This window comes from Liolophura sinensis, chromosome 8 (genome assembly GCF_032854445.1).
Source record: "Liolophura sinensis isolate JHLJ2023 chromosome 8, CUHK_Ljap_v2, whole genome shotgun sequence".
Lineage (NCBI taxonomy): Eukaryota > Metazoa > Mollusca > Polyplacophora > Chitonida > Chitonidae > Liolophura > Liolophura sinensis.
Genome location: NC_088302.1, coordinates 46,924,182 through 46,940,133, shown reverse-complemented (window position 1 = coordinate 46,940,133; position 15,952 = coordinate 46,924,182). Strand labels below are relative to the sequence as shown.

The following is a 15,952-nucleotide window of genomic DNA, read 5'->3' as shown; positions in this document are numbered from 1 at the left end:
ACATATTCTTAATGCTGCAGTAAATAAAACCAGCACATACAAATGATAGCCATAGAAAAACTTTACCTTAAATCCTGTTCTGAACAGTGGCGAGGGTGAAACTCATGGCCCTTGCGGTAGGGGTTGTCTCTAAAAGAGGCTGTAGGAAAGACAAGATTTACCTTCAGTTATCTGACAAGTGATCATGGAGTTGGTTCAGTGTCTGAGGTGTTTCTGATATACAAACTGCATGACCAGTGAATCAGGAGATGGTTCAGTGTCTGAGGTGTTTCTGATATACAAACTGCATGACCAGTGAATCATGAGTTGGTTCAGTGTCTGAGGTGTTTCTGATATACAAACTGCATGACCAGTGAATCAGGAGATGGTTCAGTGTCTGAGGTGTTTCTGATATACAAACTGCATGACTAGTGAATCAGGAGATGGTTCAGTGTCTGAGGTGTTTCTGATATACAAACTGCATGACTAGTGAATCAGGAGGTGGTTCAGTGTCTGAGGTGTTTCTGATATACAAAATGCACGACTAGTGAATAAAATAAAAACCAAAAAAAAATCCCCACAAAAAAGTTTTGAGCCGTAGCACATGTATATTTTTCACATCAATGTAACATAATTCTTTTTGTACCATCAAGAAACAGACTGAAGACCTTCTATCTAGAATATACTTCATGACATACAACATTGAGAGTAAAACCAGAGCAGCGACGACAGTGTAATAGCTGGCAAACGGTCACACATAACCGGTGAAATATAGCCTCATCAAGTTACCTCAGTCAGGGCTTTATTCAAACTGTTTATGTAATGCAGACACAATAGCAATTTAACACTCTCGCTAGCATCATGGTTTAGGCAGAATTTGATAAAAAAAAAAAAAAAACTATGCTGTGATGTTAGTTGCAAGTTACTAGACATCACTGGTCTAGAATCACTCAAAATGTGTTGTTATCACATTTAAAAAAGATATACAGCATAGCGAGTAAAACCAGAGCAGCAGCACAGGTGCAATATTTTGCAAATGGCAATTAAAGCACAAAGTTTTAGAGACTGAACATCAGCCAAACCTGAGAATGCTAGATCAGATTCAAACATCTGAACTTTCAAGCAATACAGAAATGATGCTGACTGGCTGAAAGAAACATTTTACAATAACTTCTGCTGACAAATTCTACTGATGCCTTGCACAAGATCTGAAATGCACTGACCTTCTGGGGTAGAGAATTTGGGATTGCACCTGTATATGGAGTTCCCAGCTTTTCTGGTGACAATGTTGACATCTACAAAATCATTACAATGATAAGCATGGTCACCCAGTATTTTACAATCCTTGTTATCAGTGATGTGAGGGACAGAAAGCACTTGGCTGAGTAAGCTCCAAAATACTGTATTTCACCTGAAAATTAGCATTTTGATTGATTCTAACTGATTCATTCACCTTGAAGGCCACTTAATATTTTTTGTGCCGTTTGATTAATTTCTTATCAGAAAAAATGAATTGTTGGCATCAAAAGTATCATTTTAAGGTCTTTCATGAGCCTCTGAAAGTGTTCTTCTACCGACAAAACGAATATAGTAGGTACTCATTTCTTTGTCTAATTAGTGTTTTATGTCATACTTGAGAGTATTTCACTGATGCCTTCTGTATTGCACACAAAGTGTTGTGTAAAGAATTACTCAAAAGTTTTTGATTCGAATAATGACAGCCATATTATGTCAGGAGGAAAGCCGAGTACCCTGAGGAAACCGAAGTACGTGGCATTAACATTTGGCGAGTTACTGATGGACTCTCCTACATGTGACATGTCATACTGGTGGTAGGTATTAAATAAAGTCTTGTCCGGGTCTATGCAAGACAGGCTGCAACCAGAGAGAGCACCATACCACACCAGACCAGAGAACATGGAAACCAGGGGAATCTAGAAAATCTTCCCGTCCGAGAATGGGGCTGAACATGTTCATCAGTGGACAAAACAGCTGTGATAGAAATAGCTGAGCCAGTGGAAGCTCAATAGGGGGAGCCTTGAATTAGGACTGTTTTCATCACTATTCCTACTGTTTCATGTGACCTGTCAAAAATGTTAGGCAACTATTACTGATCGCATTTACCATAACATTGTCATCTGATAGCGAGTTTCACAAAGCATTATTTAGATGAACAATGAAGAAAACTGATGAGCTGATCATTTGTGAGATTGAGAAGTTTCTTAATTTGTACCTCTAGAACATAGTGAGATAAGTGATCGGTAAATTAATGTCACGAAAGGTTGCCTAACATTTTTCAAATGTCACATGGGACTGTCTTTACCTTTAACGACAAAAGAGTTCAAACTCGCAACTCCCTTATTCCAACTCCAATTTGGTTGATCAAAATGTTTTGTCTACAGCCTTTGATAACTAGTATGTTTAATGTCCTATTCAAGAATATTTCACACTGTTAATGGCTCCCAAACTATACAATGGCAGTCAGACAATTTTAGTATTCAAACAGAATAAATTATACTTTGATGGCCACATACCATTGCCGAATTGCCTCTGAATATCACAGTTCTCTGACAACCCTGCACTGGAAATGCTGGTGTTTATGCTTGTGGGAACTGATGCTTGAAACTCTGATGCTGACATGACTTTAGAGGATGGTGGCCTATATAGGACCCCAGCACGCTTTGCTTTGAAAACCACAGATGGTTTTGAGTGACGAGTACCATTTGAGTTCACGGCTCTATCTACTAACAAATCAGCAGGTAAGCTCTCGGTTGCAGCTGTAATTGCAGGTGTAGCTTTCTGCTCATGTTTGTCACTTTCTATCGACTTTCTGGCGTCAATTAAAGCCTGCTTTGATACACTGACAGGTTTGCCAGAACAGGTCTGAAAAATACAGCCTCCTGTTTGCTTTTTAATTTGCGCATTCTTCAATTGGTTGAAAAGCTTTACATTTTGAACATATGTCTCATTATGGTCAAGCTGATATTTCGCTTCCTTCAGAGCTTTCACAGACACTAACACAGAATTTCCAGAAGCAGTCTGAAACAAGCCACTGTTCTGTACTAGACCAAACTGATCCTTGTTGGTATTGGCAGTTGAGTGTGCCGCCATAGACTTAGCTGCTTGACCTTCAATGATGCTGTCACATTCAGACAGGTGACACTTTGTCTCTTGTAGAGCTTTTCCAGAAACACAGACGCATTTTTCTGAAGCTTTCTGGAAAAAACTGAAACTTTGTGCTTCAGTGGATTCCAAAGTGTCTGGTGTCTGGTTTTCCAGTGCTTTGTTAGTGTCATCTGCACTATCAGACAGATGTGCTTTGGCTTCCAATAAGACTTTCTCTGAAATGTTGACATCTTTTCCTGAAGCCGTCTGAAACAAACTACCACCTTGGTTCGGTGACTGAGCCTTCTCAAAGTTGGAAAACATTTTTTGTGATGTAGTTGACAATACTGTACATGTATTTATATCACCTTCACTCTCGGAGAGATGAGCTCTTGCTTCCAACCATGCTTTCTCTGAAATGCTGATCTTTTGGCCTGATGCTGTTTGAAACAAGCTACTACCTAGAACTTCCTTTGATGCAATTCTGTTTGTACAAAACCTTGAAGGTAATAATGATTTGGCTACTGTTATGTTTTCCATTCTATCTACCCCTTCAGACAGATGTGCTTTTACTTCAAACAATGCTTTCTCAGAAATACTAATATTCTTGCCTGATGCTGTTTGGAACAAGTCACTGCCCTGAAGTTCACTACATGCATCTCTGTTTGTACCATGTACTTTTTCTACGTGGTTATTTTCTATTCCACAAAGATGGGATTTTGCTTGCAAAAATGCCGTCTCAGAAATTGTAACATTTTGTCCAGATGCTGTTTGGAACAAGCTAGTGCCTTGGATTTCACCAGAATGATTTATACCTTTCAGACTCTTCAGCTGATCCCCTGATGCAATGTTGTCAAACTTTTCAGTTATACCCTTTTCAGTGTTAGACAGATGAGCCCTAGCGGCCTCCAATGATTTTTCAGATATTTCAACACCTTTCCCAGAAGCAGTTTGAAACATACTGCCACCTGGTAATTTGCACTCTAAAGCGTCTACATTTGTTCTGGCTTCTCGCAGAGCCTTTTCGGAGATACCAACAGTCTTCTGAGAAGCTGTATGGAATAGACTACTGAAATCATGATTTGCATGGAGTTTGGCAACATCTTTAGTCCTGTTACATCCCATGGTTTCATCATTTACCAAGCCCTCATTCCATGACATCCTTGCCAAATGTAGTGCCTTATCAGATACTGACACAGTCTTCCCTGAAGCAGTCTGGAACAAACTGTTTGGAATCGCGCCTGCGCCATGAATAAGTGGTACACTCTCCAACTCACAGACCTGATGCACACTTGATTCCTCAGGTGCTGTATTTAGATCATTACTTTCTATAATACCCTCCACCTGCTTCAATGCCTTCTCTGATATGGTAACTGTTTTTCCTGTACCAGTCTTAAATAAACATTCTCCAGCAGTCACTGTTTTACTGTTACTGGAACAAGTCCCCTTTGTCTCAGGTTTGGTACTTTCTGCATTAGCAGTCACAGAGGAACTGTTCTGATCAGACACATTTTCCAATCTTTCTGTACTAGTATTGTTATCCCTCTTGGTCGGTGATCCATGACCACCATCGAAAAGATTCCCTTCACCTTTACCGGCGCTTTGGGTACAATAACTTTTTGAAGATGAGATTGTCATCTTCATTTCCTTTGGCAGTCTTTCTAAATCCAACTGGAATGCTTCATCGTCACTAAACGACAAGGGTCTTGACCCTTTCAAAGATCTATCACCTACAGGACTCCAGGAGTTTCCAGGACTCGTCACCATGCTAACTGTGGTTGTCATGTCAACCATCATGGCTTCCAGAAGTGTATCATCCATTTCAGAATCAACAGTTTCAAACTCTTTACAAGGAGTGACCTGGTCCCCTGGAACTGGACAAGTCTTCTTGGACTGTCTCTGAGCTTTACTAGATATGGTGATCCCTTTATCGTTTTTTTGTAGTGGTGGAAATCCATCATGCATTTCTTCTACCATGTCTTCTGCAAAAACTGCATCTAAACAATCATGATTAGCAAAGTTGTTCATGCTTGTAAAATCTTTGTCTAGGAGTTGGACATTCCTACTATCAGAGATGACACGGATTTGCTTGGACTTCATTACATCAGTTCCATCATCAAATGTTGATAAATGAGCACACAAATCCTCATCGGCTATACTGTCATCGAAACTTCTGTTGTATGGGCCAGCTGTCTCATATTCATTTACTTTATCACATGATGATTCAGTTTTTAAACTTGAATTCACAGTTTCCCTCTTTGGTGTTGGTCGGGGTGGTTTAAAAGGTCGATAGCCCTTTGGAACTTTTGGCTTAATATTGGGTGATCCTGTAGCAATTGATTGCCTCTTGTGATTATTGACCACTGATAAATTTGGACTACCTACAGTCTGGGAATGCATAAAGCCTAAATTTCTATCATCATTCATACTTTCTAAACCTTTCAGACTAGGGAAACTTTGAGCTTCACTGCTTTCAAACACCTTCTTGCTTTGTTCTACTGTTTGGCCACCAGCATCACCACTGTCCTCAACAAGAGCTCTTGCTTTGTCTAAGCTCACTTTACTTATTTTGACACCTTTCCCTGCTGCAGTAGTGAATCCAAGAGGAGGAACTGCATCCGCTGCATTGAACGACTTAATAGTATTGCCTGCCTGTCCCGCACTATCACCTTGTAACAAATTTACCAAGGATTCGTGAGTATTCTGGTGATAATCCAACCTTATTTCACTTTTATAAGTCTCATTATTTCTGCTTACTTCGTTGTCCTCCAGAAGTGCCTTGGCTTTCGCAACGCTTTCTTCTGTAATCCTAACATCATTCCCTCCAGCTGTAGTGAACCCATTAGTTCTGTTCAAAACCAGTACATTTTCCTTTTCACAGTTCTCTTCTGCTATTCCAAACTTTGAATTTTTGGAAATTAAGTTTTTGTCAAGATATATTTCGTCTGTATTCTCAACAAGGGATTTTGCCATCTCCAGGCTTTCTTCGCTTATTTGAACATCTTTGCCACCTGCTGTTTGAAAACCTGAAAGAGCACCATTCTTAGCTCTAGTGTCACTCAAGATTTTACAGTCTTTCAAAGATTTTACAATACCAACACTTTTACCCAAATCTTCCTCAACTAGTGTCTTTGCCTTTTCAAGGCTTTCTTTGCTAATCTGAAGATCCTTACCACCTGCTGTTCTAAATCCACCACAAAGGATTTCCCTGTTGCTGTCTGACAAATAATCTGTGGTAATTTTTGAGCCCTCAGGTTTTGTCACCAAAGGCTGAGACACTTTTCTTTGATCAACGTGTCTGTGTTGTTCAGCAGATTGCCTCTTTCTCATTTCCTTCTTTGCATCTTCTGTTTCACATTCTTCACAAAAGGACTGAGCTTTGATCATGCTTTCTTCTGACACTTTCACATCTTTTCCGCCAGCTGTTGTAAAGCCATTAAAGGACTTACTCGTATAATCTTTGATGAAGGAATTCTTTCCATTCAGTACGCTACCTTCTCCTTCCGTTTTGATGGTTTCATCAGAACCGGCGCCTGCAGAAGAGGCCATTTCTTCGTCTATACATTCAGAAACTAAGAACTTGGCTTTCTCTAGACTAGTGCTGCTCAATCTGAATCCTTTCCCACTGGCTGTTTTAAACCCCATCGAAGCTCCATTTCTGTCTAGAACCAAGCCAAATGGAAGATCCTTGGTATCCTTGCCACTTTGATTTTCATTTGTGCTAGACACATGATCAACCTTTTCACTGGTTCCATTTGTTTGTGAGTTTGTTGTGAATTTAACATGGGAGGAGGTCGCTGTTTTGCCATCACTGGCTTGCTTTTCTGATTGTCTAAGAATGACAGATTCAGGATCTTGTAAATTGTCTTCCTTGGGTATATCGACTTTTTCTAGAGGCATTGGACTTTCTGTCATGTTTGAACAGGCCTCAGTTGGGAAATCTTTGGGGTCTTCAAAACAAGAATCTAAATCACAGTCTTTTAGCAGCTCTGAGAAGCTCTTGAAATCTGTCAAAAAAAACAAAACAAAAAACAAAACAGAAATGATAGGTGAAGTTACCATTTAAACGAGAGAGGAACCAAGCAAGGCAGAGGAAATCATGGCACATTTTTTCAGCAATGGTTGGTAGCTAAAATGAAGACTGAGTGTGTTATAAAACATGACTCTTTATGTATTAAATTGGGCCTGTAGGTTACCTGTATGTCATTATAAAATATAAATAACATGGAAAGAAAGCTTTTGTATTGGAATGCAAGACTACAGCGTGGAGAGCACTGACGGCTATGTGATACATTGTAGTTTGCAAATAGTCTCGCTTAACCAGGGAAATGCAACCTCAGTTAGGGCTTTACTCTAACCATTCATTTAAATGATCAAAAAGTAACAAGCCAATGTACACCCCTCTGCCCCATGACTTTGAAAAGAGAATTAGTAAGAAAAATAAGATGTGCATTAATGCTCAGTGCGATTTATTAGACATTGGTGGTCTAAAATGACTCAAAAAATGCATTGCCTTTAATAAGCTTATTAACATAAAAACAACGCAAATGGACCAAACCCTTCAGAATAATGTATAATATATAAAATAATGTACAATTAAACAAATTATGTAAAGAAGGGTTCTGGTCTTCAACCTATGGCTGGTCTTCAATGTATGGCTGGTCTTCAATGTATAGCTGGTTTTCAACCTATGGCTGGTCTTCAATGTATGCCTACTCTGGAGGTTCAACATGCTTAGAAACAGTAACAAAAAAAGTTTTTACATGGTTCCATTAAATACATGTAAAACATGTACTTTACCTGCAGAGCTGACTTGTTTCCTTCCCTTCCTGGTTGGAGCAGCTGTGTCTGTTGTAAACAGCTGGACTTTGGCAGTCTTTCCACGAAGAGCTTCAGAATGGGTAGCCCCAGACATTTTACCTGGTAAGTTTTTCTCGGTTACATCAGTTTGAGATGTTGGAGTGCATACTGTGAGAGGTACAACCGAGTCACTAGCCTGAGTCTTTGGTACAAAAACCACTGGAGATCCATCATGATTTCCAGTTTTGAAATTGAAGACGTTCTTTGGACAGGAGGAGTTGATCTGTTGAGCAGATGGATACAGGAAGTGTCTGGATTTATTTCTACGGACTCGGCAAGCCTTGGGCGTACTGGATTCTGAGGAGCTTTGGATGCTATCACAGGGAAACTGTTCTGACATACCTGAAGACACTTTGCAGTTTCCAGTGCTGAGGTTGTCAACATTTGGAAATGTCTTAAGTAGTGAATAACAATTCTGCTGTTTGGAAGAAGATGGAGTTGCTTTGTTACCACCTTGATCTGAATTTTCTTCCACCACCTTGGCGCTGTCGAGAATACTGTGCATGAAACCTGGGGAAATCTGTGTGAACAATTCCTCATCTTTACATCTCTCTGACTTACTGGGTGGAGATGAAAAACTTACTGTTTCCTGGCCACAGATCTGCTGTTTTGGGTCTCCAACATGTACAGAACTACTTGTAGGTAAATGAACATCTTTCCATTCAACTTGAATGTTAGCTTTCTTGACACTTTCCAAGACCTCAACTCCTGTGACCCTTGCCCTGATTTTGCCAGGGTCAAACTGTGTCTGTTCTTCTGGTTCATCCATAATGTGTTCACACATGTCTGCCAAGGTTTCAGCAGATATCTGAGATAACATGTCATCATCTGTCATATGTTTCTTAGCTGGATAACATGGGTTGCTTGTCACAATGAAGGTTTTGTTACTTACACCACATGTTTCCGCCAGACCAGTTTTCCCATGATGTGATGGCTCTTCAGTCAGGTGGTCAGGTCTCGTTGACAAAGTGGCTGAATCCTTCAGTGACTCTAATTCTACCTGATCTTTAGATGCAGAAATCAACGTCTCTACCGCTAGTGAAGTAACAACACAAACAGTCCTTGAAGGATGTTCATGATCTTCTGGGGTCGTTACAGCCTGGTCCACAGCACACAAAGTTGCTCTATCCTCCTCACCCGCTAACTTTACATTTCCTTTGGCTTCCTCTTCCACATTACTCACACCACAGTGGTCAGAAATACTTTGAATATCATTATCTGTAGATGTGACCAGTCCTTTACTTTCTTTACTGTTAACAAGCTTGCTTTCTGAATTGCTAGCACAGATATTTTCAGAAATTTTGGCAAGTTTCGATCTTGAAGAATTGCAAAATTCACCTACAAATCTTACTCGCTTCACACTTGCAGGTGTTCTAGGTTTCTTATCAGACAGGATGGAATGAAGAGGGCTTTCACATGGAGTATTTGGTCCTGTAATGGGGCTTGGAATTCCTACAGAGTTTCTCTTAGCTCTCTTTCCTGGAGCTTGTCTGCGTCTTGATCGCATGTTATTCACAGGTGTATCAAAGAAATCTGACAAAGTGCTCTCTATGACACAAGTTTTCCCTGGGCTGCAAGGGACGGGGGATTCCCAGGGGCTTAGACTGGCGACAGCAGCACCTAAAAAAGGGCTGGATGAGAAGGGGAGACAATTGGACACAGCTCCTTCATCTAAAATGGTTCTATCATCTTCTTCCTCATCAAAAGTGGTACATAATCCAACCCCAAGTACGTCAGAATCAGCTGTCTTATTGGGTGAGAACAATGCTCGGGGTAGGCGCTGAAAATTATTAAAGTATGCTTTCAAACTGAAACTCCATATAAATCTTTTGCATCACATTTTAAACATTTCTCTAGAAAATTCATATTAAAGTGAAAGCGAAAAATTGAAAAATCAAAATGGAATCACTGAAATACTCAGGTCTTTTTTTGCGAAGTGCAGTACATTTGGACGATTGCCCGTCTAGTCCTCTATGAGAACCATCTTAAAAGCAAACTTAGGGACTGTAATGTTTGAAGAGGGGTTTCGTTGGGGACTACACTACTGTTTAGATGTGTATTACATTCCAACATTTTAACACTTACCTTGGGATTGGAAAGTGAACTTACAGATGTAGCTAGCATTAGTAATGACTCCTCTCCTATAAAAAATGAAAAAACACACAAAATATACAAGTTTGAAGGTAGGTAAGATTGATTTTTGAAAAAAAAAGTATGAATTCACAAATTCCATATCTTCCAAGCAAAGCCCTGCAATATACTTAATGTAGTGATTATTTTTATAATCCTTTATCTTTCCTTAGAGTGAACATAAAGTCTGCCACTATATATACATAGAAACAATGATATAGGACACAGTTATCACAGAAAAATATTCTATAAAGTTTTGAAAGTCAAGAAGATGATGTTCAGTACTGGGGATATGGCAGTGATAGACAATTCACTCTGAATAGCCATGTTGCAGAAGCCTGTATGAACTTGGCCAATCACAAGCACTGAAAGCTTCACGTGATAATTAGTTGTCACGTCAAAAAACCTATGAACTGTCGATTGTCAATGTGGTTTCTTATAGTGGATTGACAGATATTGATGCAATAAACTGGATTTGCGGTTAAACTGATGCATTTTGAACCACCCATTTATGAGCAGGGAAGTGAGAACGGCTGCCCATGTCACAAGGCGTAAATGTAGGGCAGGATACTATAGTAACTTGTCAGGTTGAGCTAGCAAGAAAACTGCCTTACGAGAGTAATTGCTTGAAGAGTGAGTGGGTGAGTGCTTGGGGTTTAACATGGTACTTAACAATTTTTCAGTGTTTTGACGACGAAGGAATCCTTGGAGTGCATGTAATGTGCCTCCTTGTACATGTAGCAGGACAGATTCCAACACTCTTTTATCTAGTGCTGCTTCACTGAGATGCCTTACTGAAGGCAAGTAAGCTGTCCCGCCCGAGCCATTATACTGATACGGGTCAACCAGTCATTGCACTATCCCCTTCATGCTGAACGCCAAGTGAGTTACAACTTCCTCTGTTAAGGCCTTAGGTGTGACTCCACGACTGACCCTGGATCTACCGCTCCTGAAGAGGGCGCTCTACCAACTATGCTATTGGGGCTGGCCATTTCTTGAAGAAAAATATTGTGACTTTGCATTATTTTTCCTTAGCAAGTCAGATTTATAATGAAAATATCTTCTCAAAATCTGAATGAAAGCGTCTGTTATCAACTAGAAGGCCCTACTATGTTTGGTAAATTCGGTACAGCCAGCTAGGCCAAATGCTTGCACCCACGCAAGAGGAGGGTGAGCAGGGCCATAAAACATGATGTCTGTGTCCACGAACATCGCCTTGACTGAGCACCAAAGTAACAGAAACATCGGCCTTATGATCAGATGTCAGAGCGGATACACTGTCACATTGTTTAATACCGATGGTACGAGAAAGCTCCTAGGTTTTGACGTCACTAGATAGCTATAGCATGGCAAAACCAAATGCGTGGCTACCTACTGACGATAGTTTGCTATTTACCCTGCTGATAAGCGGTGTCAAATATTTTTAGAACATTTCTGGAACACAACTTTATTAACTAATTCAGCTTTAGTGGCTGACTTTATGTTCACTTTAAGCAGTTGATCACATACACAACTAACTCAGAATTTGGCTTTAGTGGCTGACTTTATGTTCACTTTAAGCAGTTGATCACATACACAACTAACTCAGAATTCAGCTTTAGTGGTTGACTTTATGTTCACTTTAAGCAGTTGATCACACACACACTAACTCAGAATTCAGCTTTAGTGGTTGACTTTATGTTCACTTTAAGCAGTTGATCACATACAAACTAACTCAGAGTTCAGTTTTAGAGACTGACTTTATGTTCACTTCAAGCAGTTGATCACATACACATTAACTCTGTTTATGTTCCAGAAATCAATCTGCTATCTCATGCTACTCTGCTGGAAATCATTTAATATTTCAATGATCAACCATCTAGGAAGATTTTTTTCTTCAGAATTGACCTGCCTTCAGTGTCTTTTTCAATATTCATGTTTAGGCTAGGGTGACACCAATTTTATTTTGTGTTTTATGGCCAAAACCGACACTAAAATAATCCAAAAATGAAATAAACATGGAATAGAAAAACCACCAATTTATTTTGTTTGTTCTTAATGTTTTGTGTGATTTTCTAGTTTTCAACGATACGTTAATAAGTCTTTAACAAAAAACAATTTCTGCGACATTTCCAACAAATTAGGTGATTTTTCAGTTTATTTTTTATTTTTTGCCCTCCTCAGAAATTGAGGAATGCACTCGTTCTGCATGTAAAACAAGAATTCAAACTGATGTGGCCTAAGCACTGCTCTACCAGACACATTCTAAATAAACATGAATTGAATATGAAATAAGCAAATACATAAATGTTAATACCTGGGGCATGGTTATCCCTGACAGGTGTCTGACAAGGTGGAGTTTCCAGAGAACTTGTCCAGGACAAAGCTGATCCCTCAAGATTAACCCCCAGGCTGGCAGCCAGGGCTGAGGGGCTGCTGGATTTGCTGTTACCTCGCGATGCCACATCTACAGCAGCCGGGCTGAAACCAGGACATTAATTAAGTCACCGCAGTGTACATGAATTTCAGCCTTCAAACCTTTTCATACGCACAAAAATACATCAGATGCAATTTGTGTAGAAAAATATGGTTTTCAGTATTTGACTATTTCTCTCGTCTGTTCTAATTTCAGATTTTATTAGTATCATGCCGAAAGCCATAACTGCTTCGTAATTTTGAACATGATAATAGTGGAAATAATGCCAAAGTTGAGTTCAACCCTAATGATAAATCATTCAATCATTTGTTCATTCCAAGACAGGCCATAGTAAATAATATGAGCTTTCCCCTCTTTCCTCAGCTCTAAATTCCCTGGCTACTTGTATTTATATCTCGGAGATGTCCAGGCCCAGCCCCTAGGTGTGATAAATGCAGAATTGTTAAAAAGGCTGAGAGGTTATGGTGGAACATCCAAATTCAATTACCCTATTTCCTCAACCTTTTCACATAGAAAAGAGCAATGGTCAGTGCCATTTATGCACATTTCAAGATTCTGGAGACAGTAGTTGGATTGGCCAATTTCAAGGCTTCACCAAAAGTATAATACTATCAACCTACAAAAATTAATGCTTTCAGAACATGCTTGAATAAACACCTTACAAACATGTGAAAAGCTTTAAGAATTAAAGTATATACCTTAATGCTTCACTAGATGTTGGAGTCCATGTGTACGGTAATCTAGGACTGTCCCATTCATCTGACAGGATCAGATGACTCTGTGAGGGAGTCTGGTGGACACAACCATTGTCTTCTTTAGTTTGGATGTCATCTTCATCCACACGTTCTGATAACACAGAAAATAGAATATAAATTTGAACTGTTTTTACCAAGATACATTGGTTTATTTACCTACCAATCAAATGTCATGGGGTGCAGAAACTCTGCCTCTTCTCTGATACTTCACAGCAGTATGGTCTTCAAATCTGACACATTGCACAACTGCTTGCTCATATATGCACAGTAGTAAAAATGAAATATGACAATCTATGATCAAATTCAGCTCACCTGAAGACTGGGTCTTGTTGGCAGATCTTACTCTATCCTCAGTAAGATCAGTAAACCAGTTGTCATTAACTTCACCCAAACAAGCCACTGGAAATTGTGGAAGAGTAAAGTGATAAGGATGATAATGACAGTGAGGTCTAAATTATACAAGGTCTACTATATGCATATATCTAATTGTAAATGACTTTGTGTCAATCTAAAATTTAAGTTTTGGTTTGGATATCTCAAAGGAAAGTACAAAATGAGTTGACTTATCTAAAACATTTGAGAAATCACGATCATCACAATACTGGTGCTGATATTTTTATACCCGTTTAAATAAAGAGGGATGTTTTATCTTACCATCTGAACTGTTTAGGCCATCAAAGCTTTTGAAATCCTTGGAACTAAAACTTCTCTTGAATGTGAAGTACTTCAGTGATTTAATAGATGGATGTGTTTCATGTTTCCTCATTTCCTAAACCTGAAAACAACAACACATAATATTAATGTAATTCATGTGAACCAAATCGATGATGAGCAATGTTGTGAGCAATAACAGAAGCAGAGAAATCTCAAGCCTGCTACAAGCCTGGTAAACTTTGTGTGAGTGAATCTATATTGGGGGTTATCCATGCTTTCACTTTCATTTAATGTATGCTTCCTTTCATAATTCAATCAAGCCAGACCAAATCAAACTGTGTTGATCATTTCTTAAAACAATACACATTACTGTACTACATGTATAAACTTCAACATGGCCCATTAGGCTTTGCCGAGTTTAGACCCTTAAAGTACACACTAAAACTACAGTAAATTAAACTTGTTATCATTCAAATATTTTAACTTTTTTGACATTTTTTTAAGTGCTTATGGAGAGGGAAACAAATATGGAAAGTTAATTGCACTTTATTACCAATAATAACCATGTCACTTTGGTCCAGACACTCTGATTCATTTGAAAATTATGAAAAATGAGTTCAACTGTTCAAAATCAATGACAATGTTCCACATTCCTCACAACTACTACATGAAGTTTGGTATGTTAAAACGCTTTTGATGAATTAATCCAACTTCACAAAATACCTCACCAAAAAAAAAAAAAAAAAAAAAAAAAAACTTAACATAAATAATTCTTTGGCACCGATTCAAAGGACCGATATAATTATATTTATAATGTAAAATAAATCAATCAGAATCAAGCAAACTGTATCACTTAAAAATGGGAAGGTTTAGGTGAAATACGATAATTCTGTTTCAGGAAATGTGTCCACATTACTATTTCTACTTGAATCAATGGTGCGACATTTGACAAGAAACAATGCCATGTGCTATTATGCCACAAAAATCCAATGAATACCGTACAGCTCAACTACATGTGCCGTGCGCTAAACGACAACAGCATCAACATTTCATTTCAGTACCTGTTTTCCCACGAATCCAGTGTGTGGCAATATTATCCACGGGACAGTTGAAAACACACTACCAAAGTCAAGGAAAGGCGAAATGTCTTATCTGAATATTTCAGATGTTATAAACATTCTAATGTAAAATAGATCTATCTTGACAGCCCCTAGTGCAAAATGTCGAAAATTGCGCCAGTTCGTGTTGGGGTTAGTGCTAACATCCAAAACTGGGGAAAATACGTCAGCAAACAAATCCAGATAGACTTTTGAAGTTAATGTATGCATTACATCTCGCTTTCTTCGTCCGTAAATTTTAAACAGTAGTGCATCATTATCTTCTAAGCATAAACGACAAAGGTCTATTACACATAACAACGAAATAGAGACTCGAACGTTTCACCGGTTAAGAATTTCGTGCGGACCAGGACAAAAACGTGTAAAATTTGCAGACGACATATATAGTTTAAACGTCGGGGTTAAACGGGTAGAAAGGCTTATTCATAATTAAGTCGATGGCGACTAAATGATTTATTTATTTCTACTGTCACACTAGTACTATTGCAGTGTCTCACCATAAACAGGATAGTGATAGGATGCCTCTGTAGTACCATGCTAGTACATGTAACTAGTAGGTACTGGTTTGAGCGACTTTGGCATTCACAACTGCAGTTCCGTCGTTCTGTCTACTGGGACGTGTACAGGCATATTTAAAACCAATAGAATACTTTTTATGACTTAAACACGCTGTTTTGAAGTATACGTGTATAGCTGTTTCATTATCGTGAAATTCTGATATTTTATCTGTCCATTGAAGTCATTATTTAATAATGATGTAGTACTGTAAACGCACCAAAAGTCATATATAGATGAAGATGGGCAATATGTTAAGTACACTGTAGCATGCCATTTACTAAAAGTAGTCATACCATATGTGAAACAATATGCAAAACTTCTGCTAGTAAATATCACATAATTTCTGAAGTAATCTGCATGAATGCACCTAAGGCTAT

The 15,952-nt window shown here is 38.8% G+C and overlaps 1 protein-coding gene and 1 long non-coding RNA gene across 2 annotated transcripts in view; both read right to left on the bottom strand.

Moving 5' to 3' along the window:
* The window catches only part of LOC135473609 (uncharacterized), a 38,768-nt gene extending 25,265 nt beyond the window's left edge, over nucleotides 1-13,503 (bottom strand). The window contains exons 1-8 of the mRNA XM_064753468.1: nucleotides 13,500-13,503; nucleotides 13,189-13,336; nucleotides 12,371-12,534; nucleotides 10,030-10,085; nucleotides 7,885-9,724; nucleotides 2,514-7,091; nucleotides 1,203-1,274; nucleotides 67-139 (exon numbers count right to left, since the gene is read on the bottom strand). Of these exons, the coding sequence (XP_064609538.1) occupies nucleotides 67-139; nucleotides 1,203-1,274; nucleotides 2,514-7,091; nucleotides 7,885-9,724; nucleotides 10,030-10,085; nucleotides 12,371-12,534; nucleotides 13,189-13,336; nucleotides 13,500-13,503 (6,935 nt within the window). The remainder of the gene's footprint in view (nucleotides 1-66; nucleotides 140-1,202; nucleotides 1,275-2,513; nucleotides 7,092-7,884; nucleotides 9,725-10,029; nucleotides 10,086-12,370; nucleotides 12,535-13,188; nucleotides 13,337-13,499) is intronic.
* Nucleotides 13,504-13,557: 54 nt separating this feature from the next.
* Nucleotides 13,558-15,092, bottom strand: LOC135472724 (uncharacterized). Its single transcript, XR_010444552.1, has 3 exons — nucleotides 14,961-15,092; nucleotides 13,900-14,020; nucleotides 13,558-13,644 (listed from the first exon to the last, which is right to left on the bottom strand). It is a non-coding gene; the product is annotated as an uncharacterized LOC135472724 (long non-coding RNA).
* Between the last annotated feature and the right edge of the window lie 860 nt (nucleotides 15,093-15,952).